This window comes from Ascaphus truei, chromosome 5 (genome assembly GCF_040206685.1).
Source record: "Ascaphus truei isolate aAscTru1 chromosome 5, aAscTru1.hap1, whole genome shotgun sequence".
NCBI classification, from domain to species: domain Eukaryota; kingdom Metazoa; phylum Chordata; class Amphibia; order Anura; family Ascaphidae; genus Ascaphus; species Ascaphus truei.
Window position 1 is genome coordinate 284239325 of NC_134487.1, and position 17203 is coordinate 284256527.

The following is a 17203-nucleotide window of genomic DNA, read 5'->3' on the forward strand; positions in this document are numbered from 1 at the left end:
TGGCCGCTCACTCACCCATCCGGCAGGTCCCACGTGGATCTGAGGCGGGAGGCAGCGTGTTGTGGCCGCTCCCCTGCTGTGTCCCGGGCGCCGCCATCTTGGGTACTCGGCGCCGCGAGAGCGGCCTCGCCGGGTGAGAGAGCGGCATGTGTGAGGGGAGAGCCGCGTGCTCTCTGTGTGTGTGTGGGGTGGGGGGGGGGGTGAGCGCCGGGTGAGAGTTGGGGGGGTGAGCGCCGGGTGAGAGTGGGGGGGAGGGGGGGGAGCGCCGGGTGAGGGGGGGTGAGCGCCGGGTGAGAGAGCGGCCTCGCCGGGTGAGAGCGGCCTGTGCGAGGGGAGTGCCGCGTGCTCTCTGTGTGTGGGGGGGGGGGGGGTGAGCGCCGGGTATGAGAGCGGCCTCGCCGGGTGAGAGAGCGGCCTCGCCGGGTGAGAGAGCCGCCTGTGTGAGGGGAGAGCCGCGTGCTCTCTGTGTGTGTTTTTTTGGGGGGGGGGAGGGGGGGGAAGGAGAGCGCCGGGTGAGGGAGAGCCAGAGCCGCGTGCTGTGTGTGTGTGTCCCGGGCGCTCGCTCCGCTCCCCCGCTGACTGTAGCGGCGATGGGGGGGGGGGGGGGGGAGGAAAAAGCGCGGGAAAGCGGGAGACCCGGGGAGAGGAGGAGGAGGGGGGGGGTGTGTGTGTGTGTGTGTGTGTGTGTGTGTGTGTGTTTTTGTGTCCCCTTCACTCCGCCTCAGGCCAATGAGAGGGGGGCGGGCGGGCGGACCAAGGGAGCAATCTCATTGGCCTGGCCAAGGCCCAAGGTCCAATGAGATTGCCGCTAGGGACACAGGGAGGGACACAGGGAGACACATACAGACCCGGACACATAGGACACTTTCAGAAATATATAGTAGATAAGGTTGTTGTCTATTCTTGCAAAATTGTATATTAAACAGCACATATACACACATTACACACATAATAAACCCAGGAACGGGGTTTAGAACTGAGGTATTATAGTCGCTAGTTTAAAGAACAATAATTATAATAAAATAATATCAATCAATACCAAAGAATGGCTACTAAACACAGCGGACATAAAAGATGTCCCAGGTGGACATGAGGAGAGACACGGACAGTTTATGTGCACCCGGGCAGAAGTGAATGGATAGAATTATCCGACCAAAAGACCGGATTTAAATAAAAGGAGTAAAGGTAAACCCTTCATTGAGTCCACTTGGACTCCTTGTTTTCAACTTATAAATCCATTCTGCTTCGATACGAAGCAGCGATTGGTCAGTATTGCCGCCTCTCATAGGGCACTTCAATTGGTAAATGCCCATGAATTTGATGACATTAACATCGCCATTATGGAATTGTGTGATATGTCTGGCAACTGATGTTTCAGCAGAGTGCTTGATGGAATTTATATGTTCTAAAACACGTCTGCGGAGTTGTCTGGTTGTTTTCCCAACGTATCTCTTACCACAGTTACATGTGATAAGATAGATAACGTTGGTACTTCGACAGTTAATAAAACTGTCCACACAATATTGTACAGTATTATCATGATTGGCAAATACTTTGGCAACGTTAATATGTCTGCAGGCTTTGCAGCCCTGACAGCGGTACATCCCTTTAACAGGACTCAACCATGTAGTTGTCCTAGCCCGCTGAAAATGGCTATTCACAAGGGAGTCCCTCAGGTTTTTAGACCTCCTGCTAATAATAGTAGGTCTAGGGCCAATCACTTTTGCCAGATCTGCATCAGCCTGGAGGAGATGCCAGTGCCTAGTAAAGATCTTTTTAATAGCCCACCATCTTTTGTTAAAGGTGCCAATGACTCTAATTGTACTGTCTTTAGATTTTTTGTTGGCGCTTTTAGACAGAAGAGAGCTCCTTTCACTGTGTAGTGCCCGATGATAAGCCTTATTCAATGTTTTTATGTTATACCCACGATTGAGGAATCTTGTGGGTTTATTATGTGTGTAATGTGTGTATATGTGCTGTTTAATATACAATTTTGCAAGAACAGACAACAACCTTATGCATATATACATATGTTTTCTTTTTATTAATTTAGACTTTTTGGTCCATCACTGCATTTTTAGTGACACATTGCTTGTTAACACACAGCTGTTGGGGACCTTTATCATCTAGGATGTGCAATAGGCATGTAAGTACAATGCTAAAATAGGACCAGTACCCTTGTTGTCTTTTCCCTTTATCAGTACATCATAATCTGCTGCTATATATGCCCTGTAGACTTCTTACCAGCATTTTTGAGGCTGTTTAAGACTATCAGCCCACTTCTGCGCATTGGAACTCCTCGCGACCAGTTCGCGCATGCGCATTGAAGATCGCTCTGAACAGAAATATTTTCTAAGTCCTCGCGCATGCGCAGTATCAAGTAAATGCGCTGCTACGGTTTATAACGGCTGTTCTGGCTCAGAAAAAGATCGGGAAGGCACCAATAGTGGCATGATTAAGGTATATTATATTAGATCTCACAAGCATCCACTTTTAGGAGCATTTAGGCATCTTATTTTGCTGTTGTGTGCGCGAGCGTAGTGCGCATGCGCAACAGCTGACGGCAATCGATTTTTGCAATCAAGGTACTGCCAGGGTATATATGGGTTCAGTCCTCTCCCCCCCCAGTAAAATTTGTCCCTGAAGCTCCTTTGTGGGAGGGAAACGCGCGTTGGACACGCAATCTTGTCAGTCTCCTACTTGGAGCTGTTTTAATGTAGTGTAGGTAGCCTCCTGTCTCAGTATGTATAGATCAAATAACCTGGCTATTTCAGTCTAGCTTATGTAGTCAGTGAGTACTGTTGTCATTCCTCCTATCACTGTGTATATGTGTCCTCACAGAGTATTTGCTGTGAATTCACTAGCACTGTGGCTGTGAGTGTCAGTCTCTTTACTTATATGATATGCACTTCATGAGACTAAGTAATCACAGAGGTGCTCAATGGAATAATTATACTAGGAGGATTGGATATTTTCCCTATACTATCTATCTGGTCTCGCTGACCTCTATACATTTACCATCTGATCTAACAACTGATCCAGAGGGGTTAATACCCTGACTTATAGCATCTTATGCCATCTATATCCCACCATCATTAGTTGGTTCATTGGGATATTACAATCATATGTATCAGATGACATAGATGCTTGACATTTTTGATTTAATTAGTTTTTAACTCACGTTACACCATTCTCTGGTAATATATGTTTTAAGTCAATTTATTAAAAGTTATCTTTTATATTTTGTGGTGTGCAGTTTAGTGAATTCTTTTTAGGGGCACAATCACTGTGTTTCCCTTCCCCCCCCTTTTTTCAGATACAATAGATATATTTAAAAAAAAAAAATAGGGATAAACCAAATAAGTTAACATGGAAAGGATGTTGATTCAGGGAGAAATCTGCCATTATTGGAGTCAGGTGGGAATAAATGTTTTCCTCTTGTGAGACTTTGTTGAATAATGTGTAACTGGGGATTTTTGTTTGCCTTCCTCTGTATCAATATACTGTAAATACAAGTATAGGATAAGTATCAGTCGTCTAAATGTAGCATAGGTTGAACTTGATGGACATAGGTCTTTTTTCAACCTCATCTACTATGTAACATTGCAGGGTCTATCAAAATGTAATTGTATCTAAATACTGCAATACCTCTAATTTGCTATACATAGGCCTATCTATATTCATCCTGAGGAAAAGAGTACAAAGCATGCCAGTGCACCCACACATCTCACCTACGCTCTCAGGTTCCAACAATCGCACAGTTTTTACACTGCCGATATCAAGGCGCGGACATGTACATGGGAGTGTGACCGTTTAGAAGACATACGTTCTCTGTGTTATTCAACTCAAAATATAGGTTTTCTTCTGCTGCCTTTTGAATCTGCAGACCCCACTCCTCTTGATCCCGGCTTCCATATATTCTTGCCATTTTCCATTCTCAAAATACAGAGCACTTTCAAACAGGGTCCTAGGGATGTGAAGACCTCCCACATCCCTTTCAATAAAGCCTTCATGTTTAGGAGGTTCTGAAATACATCTCGGAAGGCGATGCTGATGTAAGCCCTTCTCAGAGCTGCCATCTTTCATTGGGCCACTGAAACCTAGAAACTGAATACAGATCAGGACTTGGAAGAGGAGGAAGATGGAATGTGTAATTTTTTCCCAAATGCATCAAGGAGGTGCAAGAAAGAAGCATCTTTCACGGAAAGAGAAGCTCCAGGACAAGTGGTCATGCTTTGTAGCTCTAGGGCGTTACAAGCGCTTTAATGAAAGTAATACAGGTATGGAACAGCCTTCCAGCAGGAGCAATAAAGGCAAATGCAGTCAATGATACGGAGAATCATCGGGAAAGACAAGGGAACGGTAACGGGCAGGAATAAAAGATGGATCTGACAATCAATTTTGCAGCAAGAACAGAAACTAAAAAAGGATTGGGTCAAATGGCCCTGTACTAACGCACATTCGCTGCACGTAACAGGCCATAATAACCAAGTAATGAAAAGAAATGGAGGGATCACCCACAAGAAATGTAGCTAGGTGCTCAAGACCCTGCCTAGGTGTATCCAATTTCTAACACTAGCACTCTCAAAAGCCAAGAGAGAAAAAGGTCAAGCACAACCAGATACAACAAAAACAGTTCATTATTATTTGAATTAAAAATAAAACATTTATTTAAAAAGCACTATCATACGTTACTACACCGGTGTGGGAAGTGCACACAGCTACAGTAGGTAGAGACCAGAAACAAGAGTCAATCCATCATGTTACAGGATGAAGACCCCTCTACGATGGTGTTTTTCCTTCAGATGAAGGGCTTTTACCAGCAATAACACTGGTTAGATTAAAGCTCTGGGTATTTCTGCTCATAGTATTGCTGTCTGTGTCTCGCACTGCATAGTGCTGGGTACATTAAATAAAAACAAGCCATGAAATGCTAGTACTAGTGGCATATGAGGTTTTGAGATCATAGAAAACACTTCCTGTAAAATGTGGAAGAAACTAGTGAGGTCTGGAACGCTCTGAACCATTCAAATGGAACAGCTGTGCTGGCCCAATAAAAACAGTGCTACCTGCCGATGACCAAGTATAGATTAGGTTACACTATGGTTTATACGATAATCTGTACCCATTCGTCCCCCCCACCAACCCCCCCCAATTCAGCAGGTATTTTATCAGCACACATTTACAAACACAAAGGAGAAGAAATCAGATAACGGGGATTTGAAGGTGGGTACACAATGAACCTCTATAACGTGATGCTCTGCCAGGCCCCTGAGGGGTCAGGTTTTGGCACAGGTGGAAAGCCTGGCACAGCGTCAGTCACAGACAGTGGATGAGGGGTGGGACGGGAGAGGCAGAAGGACACAGCAGGAGAAGTCTCCATACCTTAGACCATTTAAAGGCAGGATCAGTGGCCTCATGCACTTTTTCAAAAGACAGCTTCAGACAGGCAGTGAGAGAAATAAAAAACAAGAGAGGAGGGAAGCATGCAATTATACCAGCACAATATAAGCAACCAAACTGTGCAGAGGGGTGGGGACGTGCTACTGATTAGGTCACTGCTTCTAAAGCAGGGAGGTGTAAACATGGGAGCAGGACCCCCAGACCCCTGACATTTCCCTTTCCAGAGAACAGAAGTCACACAAAACCAATGCTTACACTGTATAGAGGAGAAAAGTAGCACTTGTTTATTTTTGTCTCTCGAGTCAAGGACTTGCAAACAGGGGAAGAGCTACCTGTCAAACTGACCTGAAGTGAGTGGTAGATGTAGCAGCTAACTGGGGAAAGTTAAAGCACACCCTGTATCAGAAAAGCAGCGTGAATGCATGTGTGTGAATGAGTGTTTGTGAACATTAACAATTCCCAGAGATGGGAAACTCAAGGAGACATTGTTAAAACTATTTGATAGTACATTGCTGCATTACTGAGCAGGCTCCATCTCTGATCAATGATTTAACTTCAATAAACCAATCTCCCTGATGCCTCATCTGCTTTGAGGTCTAATAATGTGACTAATTGAAATGGAATGGAATAGCCTTTCGGCTGATGATCAGGGATGAGGAGGCATTACACATGAAGAGACCATGTTATGCTGAAATCCCAAGGAAACAATTTATAGGGTCAATAATAAACTTGTGATAACTTCCCTTCCCTTCTTGCCATTTCTCGTGGTCTGATAAGGATTTTTATCAGAATGGAGGACGGTGTTCTACTAAAAATCACAGATTGTGAATTACTTTGGTTTAAACAGATGTACAAGTCATGAGATTTGTTTAAATGGGCAGTTGAAAAAATATAATCCACTCAAAAATACTGACTAAATAAAATAAATAATTAGATTTTTTTTTTAAAGGGGTAATGTTAATCAGACACTTTTTTTATTTTTTTTATTTACCACTTAACCTTGTTCACGAAATTTGACATCAGCAGCACCCTCACTGAGGTCACTGGTGACATCACAGGCACACCCACACATTCACCTTCAAGGTCATGCTCAAATGCACATTACAGGTGTAAAATAAATAAATATTTAATCCTTAATTTTTATAAATTTCCCCAGGAATTAGAAACCTTTTCACCATTATAAATGTGTTGGCACGAATAGTGGTTGTGTAATAAATGTGAAACTCAGCAGACACTCGTTTCAGGACAACATGCGTCTACTGGGAGAGTGTGAGACACACGTGTGGGAAGTAGAGCCGAGCCAGCACTGTCCTACAGATAATAGCAATATGATTGCAGTCCCCAGAGCAGAGGGGTGGGGTGTTTGGAGACCTTACAGATCGTGTAAGGGCATGTTAAGCAGTAAGCCTGTCCCACCTCCGTGAGAGATTCACTCGCTCTCAACCCACGTTATCCATCTAGCTCAATTCTGCAATCGCTCCCTCACGCCGCCCTAGCTCTCTCCCCCCCCCCCCACGCCGCCCTAGCTCTCTCTCCCCCCCCCCCCCCACCCTGCTCCCCCTTATTTCTCCAGCCCTTGCTCTCCAAAATCGCTCACCACCTCTGGCCCCGTTCCACAAATCGCTCCCTATCGCCGCCATGCTCTCCACTCAGGTCCTACATTGATGGGGAGCTCTTTACGAGGCCTTTCCAGGAAAAAAGTCAGGTTTTTACATTTTCAACGTTTTAACCCTGAAATTTCACTCGTATAATTTCACTCTACCATAACCGCGCTGTGTTTATCTCATTGTCCCCTCCGGGTCTTATAAATGACTTCCCAGCTTACTGTATAAAACGGGCAACCAATCACTAATAAATTATACCAACTGCAGCCAGTTTATCAGAACTTCCGATCAGTGCATGTGCAGTGCTAGTATAATTAAAGTCTGATGCTCTGGAGTGAAAAGTCTATAGGGTAGTAAAGGGTAGTGGAAGACGACCTCATAGCTACAGCTGTTAAGACCATCCCCCTTGCCAGGCCTGCTGTGTACAGCACAAGGTGGCCAACCTGTTTCTCGTAATTGGTTCTTGCGGACTCCTCCTGCGCCAGCACCATCTCACGCTCCGCGGTGATCTGCACGCTCTCCCGCAGAGCCTCCTCCAGCTCCTCAATCCGTTCGTCCTTCTGGAGCGTGACATCCTGCATAAAGGAAAGGAGACCCCCATGAGGCTAGCGGACCCCATCACACTATCCACCGCAGTGGCTCCTGAGACCTTAGGGACACAGGAGCAGACACAGGGGACCAGCAGCTGGCCTGTTGGTCTTCATGAAGTGTGGGAAGAAGAGCGAGAGAGACAGTTCAGTGCAGCAGGTTCTATAGCAGGAGAAAGTTAGCACAGGAAGAGCAGAAGAGGTTATCCAGAAGTGGAGCAGTCACAGCGTGCCAGGGCGTCCTGTTAATACGAGACTAGGGACCTGTTGTACCAGCCTTCCGGACAACACCGCGGCCATCTCCTCAGTTTGAGGGGGGGAAAAAAGAACTCTGGGCAGACAAAGAGTGGCTCGATGGCAGTATTTCTGGGCACCCCGAGATGCCGATACTGTGTTACTTTGAGTCTCCTGGTCATTAAGACTATGAATGGCTTTAGCCTGCATGGAATTATCTGGAACTCCTAGAACTGCTGAATACAGACCGATGCTCTAACCTCCACAGAGCCGCATTACAGACAACTCTCTGAGCCCATACAGCGACAGAGAGATAAATGGGTCACGTGACTTGATTGGGTAACAGACCTTAATGGTCCTGGAGGTTTGTGTTTTTAACCAATTAAAAAAAAAAAGGTATTGCCAGCATTTCTTTTCTGAGAAACAGAAAAACAATGGGGTCCTTCTTTCTGATACATTATGTAATGCTGGTTTCTTATGATCTTTTAACGACCAGCTTCCTCTCCTCGGGTCTCACGCAGCCTCCGCTTACTCCTCAGTCCATCCTGACCCACGGAAATGATTCCCCGAGCAGAGAGTAAGAAGGCAGAAGGATTGTAGGTGGTGCAGGTAGCAGTTAGACACAGAGCAGGTTTAGGAGAGATGGTGTTAGTAGAAGAGATTAGCAGAGGTGGGTCTTGGAGCTTCTCCCAAGCAGGACAGCAAAGCGTGGAGCTGGTTAGTTTGCAGCTGTTAGTACTGTATATGCAGATTTCTTTGAGTCAACCGACGGATACGGTTTATTTCCTTTCTGGTCACATCCTAAGACATTAAATGGTGCAAATACACCCAAACCGGCACATGTAGAGATCTTGAGTATCGGGAGCAGCTGTTACCAACCTTAGCATGTAAAGTAGAGAGGAAGGAATGGTCACTACCTCCTAGTGAACCAGCACAAGCTTGATGGATAAAAAATATACTTTATTGCAAAAAGCTGGACATCATGATAAAAGCTCTGACGCGTTTCATCCCTTACAAGGGACTTTATCAAAGAGTTACCAACCTTACTTTGTTCTGGTCCATCATAAAGTAGTACATGCAACTGTATTTCATATACTACTAGCTATTTACAGTCAAAGTATCTAGCTACACCACAGCTTGGTTTTACTCAATGAGTTCAATAGAACTGTACAAATACCTGTAGTATGAATACAATGCTGCCCTACTCTCTTCTTAATAATACAGACATTAAAAACTCCATGTGTCTATCAGACTGTGTACCACCACAGATCAGGAACCCCATCTACAGGACACACCTGCAGGCCACTATTGGAGGGTTACCTTCCATGGCAGTGGAATGCATAATGTAGGAAGCAGCCACACTCGGAGGCCTGTACATACAGGGCCTACAGAGACTGATTTTATTGCAGGGAGGCTTATTGGTGGAACCTGTAAACACTTTCCTGACAGAAACACAACATGAGATAAACTCAATTTATACTTGGCATTTCATATCTAGCCTTCCGAATTCTCTATTGGGAGTCTATGCCACAAATACAGCACTCTCCGTGAATAAGTTCTTCCTCGCATTCCCATTAAGCCTGGCGCCCTTCTAGCTTCAGGGTTGAAAAACAATGACCCAGAGTTTGAAGCAGGGGAACCTGGTCAGCTCCTTGTGATCTTGGACAAGTCACTATGTCCCTGTGCCTCAGGCACTAAAAACAAATTGTAAGCTCATCTGGGCCGGGACTGTGTCTATAACAATCCTGTGTGCTGCGTCCCGCGCACTATACTGTCATTGTGACGCGCTTTGAGTCCCGTTGGGAGAAAAGCGCTATATGAAATAAAGTTAATATTCAAAGCATGACCTCTTGTTCTAATGGTACATTGCAGAGCACATGGCTGTCCCCTCTTTCAGCCGAGAGGTTAAATGAAACCTAAACACTAAGGATGGAGGATATGAATGGAGTGGTTCCTTTTTTTGCTCTCTGATGCCGATATGTATTGGGCTGGAGAAACTTAATGGTAATTCTAATGCCCTTGAAGTGGATGAAACCAATTCAAATCCCAGCGTCTGCTCCTTATAACCGTGGGTAAGTAACTGGTGGCGCTAGGTACCAAAATTAGATGGTAAGCTCTTCAGGGCAGGGACTCCTTGTGCCTGCAACATTCTGTATACAGCACTGCATACACTGTCATACACATACACATTAACAGAAAATATAATGTGGTGTCAGCTCGGCATTAACCAACAGAGGTTTAGGTTTCAGAAACGGAATAATTTGCAATTCATTATAGTAGGATTGTGCAGCTCGACCTCCGGCACTGAAAGACTTAACCCCCAATTAAATACCAAAGCATTCAGAGGCTTAACCAAGAGATGACAAAATCTCTGCACAGGAGGCTTCCTCCCAAGGGGATGGGAACCACCAAATAAGGAGATGATTTCCCCCATCCCCCCCCCCCCACCCTGTGGAGTAATTATACAATTTATGACATTAATTTAAGCTCATCAGTGCCAGACACTAATGGCACCCCAACCACAGGTACCACGTGCCCGGCCACCGCACTTCCGAAACAGGCCCATCACCTCTCGCTGATTATCTGCGAGTCACACGGGATTCTAATAATCAGCAATAAAAAGCAGCACCTTTACATAATAAATTAGATTTTCTAGTGCAGAACCTGTAAAAGCTCACAAGTTTGTTCTTTGTCAGTTGACACATTTTAAGAGATGATCCTTTCGATGCACATTTTTAATGAACAGCTGTCCTTAGAACATACTGTACATCCCACTTCTGGTGCACTCCATGCAGGGCGCATGAAAAATGTCTGTCCCCATGGTGTTGCCTCGCTTTCCCACCCACAGTTCAATGATGTGTATCCTGCAATATTAATTCTCTAACCCCTCCGGATTTCTGCCCAACGGTATAGGAGCAAATCAGCGCTGTGTACATTCAGTCTGAAGGGCAATAAAGTGGAGCAAAGTCAATCCACATCTGTCACAGCGACCATTTACAAACAAGTGGTACTGGCGTCTAAAAGCAAAGTGCTGGGGAGAAAGCCTGGTGTTAGAGTTACACGAGAAAATCAGAAAGGTCAACTTCAAAACAAACCCATTTTCAGAAGACAAAAAAGGTTTAGTACAGGGGTGGCCAACCCCAATCCTCAAGGGCCACCAACGGTATCCCTGCTTCAGCACAGGTGGCTCAACCATAATGACTGAGCCACCTGTGATGAAGCAGGGATAATCTGAAAACTTGACCCGTTGGTGGCACTTGAGGACTGGAGTTGGCCTTCTCTGCTCGAGTAGCTGTATTGATCCAGGAGAAATATAGATTTGTCGTACGTGGAGATACTTTTTCGGAGACCCTAAATGCTGGTTTCAACCTACAACGAATCCTTCATATAAATCCTTGAAACTAAACTTGTACATTCAATCTTAGTGTCACTATACTTCTCCCACCTCACTCAATATCACACTTGGATCACTGGGTCACAGAGGAAGACATTTCTAGTATCCTGGCCTATATGAGAATTGGTTCCACTGCCACAACCATTAAGGTCTCCCTAATCCAGACAGACAGTCCCGATTCCTCCCTCTGCTCTCAGACGCACGCACACCATTTCATTGGAATCATTCACCTCAATTACCTGGACCCCAGACTCCCCCTGGAAGAGAGTGAGAAATTAAAGCCAGATGCCGCTGCGAAGTTGATTTCTATGGGAAGGGGCTGGAAATGCCTTTCAAGAGTGCAGCTGGGATTGGGTTACACATTCACATGTATTTGTGCATTATTATTACAAGGAAATGGCTTGTGTTGGACTTTAAAGGCCGTTTCTCACTGGCTTCATAGCTCTTGCTCTCAGGAAACTGCTCTGTTTGATGTTCAACTATAGATGATCGAGATGAAATTATCCTGGATCTTCATGGCCTCTCTGCAGCCCGAGTGGAGTGTGTGTGAGTGAGGGCAGCACAGAAAGCTTTACATATTTAAGCAACAAGGGTCGCCCCTCGGAGAGCTACAGCTGGGATTGATCATACGTAGGAATTCTTGCACGGGGCGTAAGGTGCAGTGCATTTCTACCCTTGTGGAGCTGGATAATTGGTCTGAATGTAGCATGGCGAAGTGGCGAGTTATCAGGGAGGGATCCCCGCACACTCTGACAGGAGCGTCACCTACTGCAAACACAAAACCCCACTGCTGCAGCAGAGGCTGCGGCCCACCCAGCCTGAACATTCTCTTGCTACCCAGAAACACCAGACTGATTCACAGGATAAAAGTTCCCCGGTGAATACCGGGCATAGTTCTATTCCTGTGCAAGGGAATTCTTTCCCTCGGAAACATTCTCACCTGCAGCTCCTTTTCCTACCTTGGAGGCATCTCTCACACCTTGTGCAGAGTAAGCTGGCACCGCCGTCTAAAAACCAAGTGTTACATTTATTATACGCTTCCTCCTCCTCCCCCCTCCTGTGTCTTTTCTCTGGCAAACTGTTCCTATGGTTTAAATAAGTAAATCATGGCTCCGGTTTTTTCGGCAGAGACCTCTCAGGGGAGCTGCTGCTTTCTGTCAACGCTGCCATTAATCTCCCTGACAGGCTCCAGCACAAGGCTGAGCCCAGAATCTAATCTTACAAACCTGAAGTCAAATAACCAGGAGCAGAAAATAGAGGGGCGGCCCGAAGGCGGGGTTCCACCATAGTGGACTTAACCTTTCGAGTGACCCCCAGATGTTTTCCTCTGCTGACCTAACATTTAATCTATAGTGCTAAGAGTATAAACAGAGGCTAGGCCTGGCTGCTGCAGGAGGTAAAAAAGGCTACCTGTAACCCCGTGCTGCTCTGGCTGTGAAGGTGTTAACGCCGTAAATATTGTCACAGTTATAGATGTATTCATTCAACCACCTCTGGGGTACAATTCTGACAGCACACCAAGAATGGTCATCAAAATGTCAGCAATTACAATAAGGGGAGAAAGTAATTGACAAGGCAAAATCGGAGACACTGCCCCGCAGAGCTTACAATCTAAGTGGTACATTTGGGAGATCTGGAGACCCAGTAAGGAGTAAAGGTGCATTATTAAAAGGGCAATCAGTGAGGTCAAGTGAAACTGAAGTCAGTAATGTAGGCGCAGATATTTTAAAGAGATTCTTCTTTTAAGAGGTGAATTTTCAGCTGGAGTTTAAAAAAAAAAAAAATACAAGTGAAAGTTCTTGATGAATGAGGAAGAGCATTCTACAGGCAGGGAGAAAGGAGTGCAAGGTTACATTGTGAGAGGGAGGTGCAAGCAAAAGGTGCAAACACGAGACAACCTTGGGGTCAAGTGTAAGAGGCGAGTAGGAGTGTAATGAGAACAGATTGAGAACAGAATTGATATATGGAGGAGCAGAGCCCCAACATTTTAGATGCCGGAAATCCTGCAGCAACCCAATAATACCGGCCATGTCATCGCCACGCAAGCGGCGAGGACGATCAAAACCAGGAGTGGAGCCCACTGGGTGATGTAGACAGAAGTAGAGTGCGCTCCAATCCTGTTTTGCTCGTGGTCACAGCTCTGAAGGAGCAGTCGGTCAGATCAGCCCCTAGAAACTGGGCGCATTTACTAGCACGATATACCTGGTTGGGCACATGGGCTGCTGGCATGCCCGGGCCCCTTCAATGCAGGGGCCGTCATTGGGGTAATGAAAAGCTTAAAGGAAAGGAGACTTCTGTAGTTTATACTGCAATGAATAGGAAGTCAGAAGCAGATAAGTCTTGAAGAGCAGGAGAGGATTCTAGCCGTAGCACGTTGAAAGGAATGTTGCAGTAATCAACGCGGGAGAGAATAAGGGTGTGTATTAGTGTTTTAGTAGTAGAGGAGCAGAAGGGACTCCATGTAACAACCACATCGACTAATTACAAGTGGTAACGGACACAGGGAATTGATCATTTTCGCATATCATATTTAAATTTTGCAATATCCATTGTCTATAGTACTTTATTAAATACATTTTATTTGAATGTGTTTGGTTGTGTTCACATTTGTACTTTTCAGTATCCTTAACACTGAATGGCCATTACATAGGAGGCCATCTATTCTACATACATGATTGTGATGTACACAGCAGAGAGCTGTGACACAGTAATATCGCACTCTGAAGCTCACTTATCCATATGCGCTTGGGAAAACAGGAGCTTCGGCAGCTGCGGTGACAATATACGTTACATGTTCTATCAGGTCACAAATGTAATGTAACCACTGCCAACAGCACAAGCAGCCCTGGCATTGTCTGCACTCATCGTTCCTCCTTTGTACCGCTTTCCTGTTGTCATATATACAGTGTATCACTTCGCCACATATAAACCGGCAGGCAAATCATTTTGCTCTGCATTTTAAGCATCAGGTTCTCAAATTTCCATAGACTTTTCACTGATAGTAGTCAGCACTTTGCTGTGAAAAAAAAAAAACCCACCTCCTCCCCCCCCCCACTAATTTTAGGGCCTCGGACAAAGCAGTTTTAGATGTACCAGAAAATGTGCACATCCCCATAACATTACAAAGTCTGAAAGAATACAGTGTGTGCATGCCTATATAGAGTGTGTGCATGCCTATATAGAGTGTGTGCATGCCTATATAGAGTGTGTGCATGCCTATATAGTGTGTGCATGCCTATATAGAGTGTGTGCATGCCTATATAGAGTGTGTGCATGCCTATATACAGTGTGTGCATGCCTATATACAGTGTGTGCATGCCTATATACAGTGTGTGCATGCATTCCCAGGCAAGCAAATTGCCCGATACATACAGTAGGCCAGTACCTGCTGTGGAAGAGGGAGATACATGGCGTGGATGCACATGGCGTGCTTTGAAGAGTTCCTGCCTGTTATCGCTCTCCGTCACAGCGAAGTTTGTGCAAAAAAATAAATCCTTCATTTTTTCATAAACTTCTCTTGTTTTTGAAAAACAGAAACGTGAAGAGAATTTCACCAAACTTCAGAATGTGATCCAAGATAACTACACAGGCAGGTCCCACTGTGCTTGGAGGGACTGATTTATTATTCATTTTTTTTTTTATGGTCTGAGCACCACAGTTTAGTCTGGACGAGACAAGACTTCATCCAGGTGAATGAATCGTGTGACTTCCTGGGCAAGCTCAGAAAAGACCAGGCTCAAACAAGGGACATCCAGTCACACCTTGTTTGTCCAAAGTAAACAGGCTGGGTGAGCAGGAGTAGCACCAAACCACAGGCCCTGTGCTGGACACGATGGCAGGGAGCCAGCTCTGTGAACAAGATGGAGGCCAGCGAGGCTGATCCATGTGCTCTGTGGCACCTCTCCAAACCACGAGCCCTCTGGGACCTGAATCCATCCATCCAAAGGCAACAACCTGAGACACAGAGGCCAAGCACCTAAATCACAGGCTCTTAGAGAGGGCACGGAGAGCCTCCACTGACTAATTGTAGACATTTTTCAGGGGCCCTAATCCGTCTCTCTAGCACTTGGCTCAGTGAATGGCCCCTCTGTGACTGTTCTTTGCCAGACATGAATAGGAAAAGCTTCAGGAGATGTTCTTGAAAGATTTCCACCTAGAGACTCTCTGAAGAGCAGAAACGCTTTCTAGAGAACCTGTGATGAAGAAGAGCTGGGAAACTTCGGAGCATCTTTATTGCAAGCCCCATACAAAAAAGGAGCTTCGGACATCTGATTAGAAGGAATATTCAGAACTTGTGGCCAGTGTTCACCAGGGCAGGGGGTCAACAGAAATCAAACTACAGCAGCTTGAGACCCGCAGGAGCTGCAAACTCTGCACCGTGGCCCAAAATAAGGTAACAGTCGCAGGATGTTCAGTGCATCCTATATGCTCTTCTTTACAAATACTTTTGGGGTGGTAAGGAAACACCATGGGGGACAATTTACACAGGTGCTGCATAAAGCGTGTCCTACAGTGGATATGTACATGTTCCAAAAGCGGCGGTTCTGTCAAACTGATGCCAAATAGTTTGTGTATATGAATAAATATATTGGTTTATTACTGTATTATAAGGTGCTATATACTCTTCTGTACTGCGCTCAAAACACTGTGGCACTATATAAACACACACTATACCTCCATCTATTTACTCCCTATTAATAAGAAGAGAGCCCGTGGCGTTCCCCGGGGAGCATATTTCACCTTTTTCCTGGCCCCGGCGTCCTATTCAAGATGCCACGTTCCTCTCAATGCTATCCACTGGAATCCAGCAGTAAACAAAACCCCCACAGAGTGGGGTGTGTGCTCGGAGTATGTTTATATGGCCGGACGTGCAGATGGCCTTTACGGGAACATGCTGATCTTATTTTCCGAGGTCTTATAATATCGTGCTATTAATTCCGGCCAAAACCACTCAGACCAAAAGGATCTAAAACTGGTTCTCTGTGAACTGACCCCAAACCCCACAATGGTTGGCTGAAGTGTCTGGAATATATACAACATGTGGATATATACACACCTACCAAAAGTGGGTGAGTGTGTGTGTCTCTCTGTCATCAGGCACCATTAAAAAGAGCAATGGTCGGTAACAAAAACTGCTCGATTTAGCTGTGGAATTAGTTTCATTATATATATATATATATTTTCTATTTGGAACACACACGAAAAAGCATTAAGTTGATAGCGCTCAAAAATGAGATATAGTCACATGGACATGTCGAACAAATCTCATTATTTTTTCATAGAAAGCACAACGTTTCGGGGGACGCAGCGCCTCTGTGATGGCCGCCACTTCACCTGTCGAAGGGGCTTCGACCCCCAAAATAATAAAGAGACATGTTTGTGAAATGTTCGTGTGACCATATCTAATTTGAGCGCCATCATTGTTTGTATCAATAAATGTAAACACTTTGGAAGACGTAAGGGTGGCTCTTTGGAAAACGTCTGTTGAGATCATGTGTCTGACACACCCGGGCCATTGCTCTAGGTAACCATGTGTACCCACACACACACACGCACACACACACAGACAGACGCACACACAGACAGACGCACAGACACCTTTTTTTAAAGCACTGCCAATTAATTCACTCACTTATACATATAAACACACATATCAAACCCAATGTAACCGTTTACAGATTATTAGCAGAAGACAATGGAACGTAACATGCCAATATCTGCGAACCTGACCCAAGCCGTATTCCTGTTGTACAAACACAATATGATATGGGACTGTAACCCATCGTACTAGCCCTCAAATGCCTAGTCCTTCGATAATGGGGTAACCATCTTTATCGAGTCCCATATGATTGGGTTGGCATTTTCCTCTGAGATAAAAGATCAGGCTTGGCACACGCCCAGAGCAAGCCACTGGCAGTGAAAGGGTTAAGGCAGTAATCTGCATGCAGCCCCCTCCGGGAGGGGCATGGAAAACGCAGAGC

General features: G+C 45.3%; 1 protein-coding gene across 19 annotated transcripts in view; it reads right to left on the minus strand.

Annotated features, from left to right (window-relative positions):
* Positions 1-17203, minus strand: part of ERC1 (ELKS/RAB6-interacting/CAST family member 1) — a 190998-nt gene that overhangs the window by 59320 nt on the left and 114475 nt on the right. For 8 of the 19 annotated variants that reach the window (XM_075602380.1, XM_075602378.1, XM_075602376.1 and 5 more), the window contains 2 exons: positions 7451-7582; positions 5386-5439 (listed from right to left, as the gene is read on the minus strand). The exons of 4 other annotated variants lie outside the window; for them this stretch is intronic. In XM_075602380.1, coding sequence (XP_075458495.1) covers positions 5386-5439; positions 7451-7582 — 186 coding nt within the window. The remainder of the gene's footprint in view (positions 1-5385; positions 5440-7450; positions 7583-17203) is intronic. 7 more of the 19 variants (XM_075602383.1, XM_075602379.1, XM_075602388.1 and 4 more) reach the window with 2 other exon arrangements.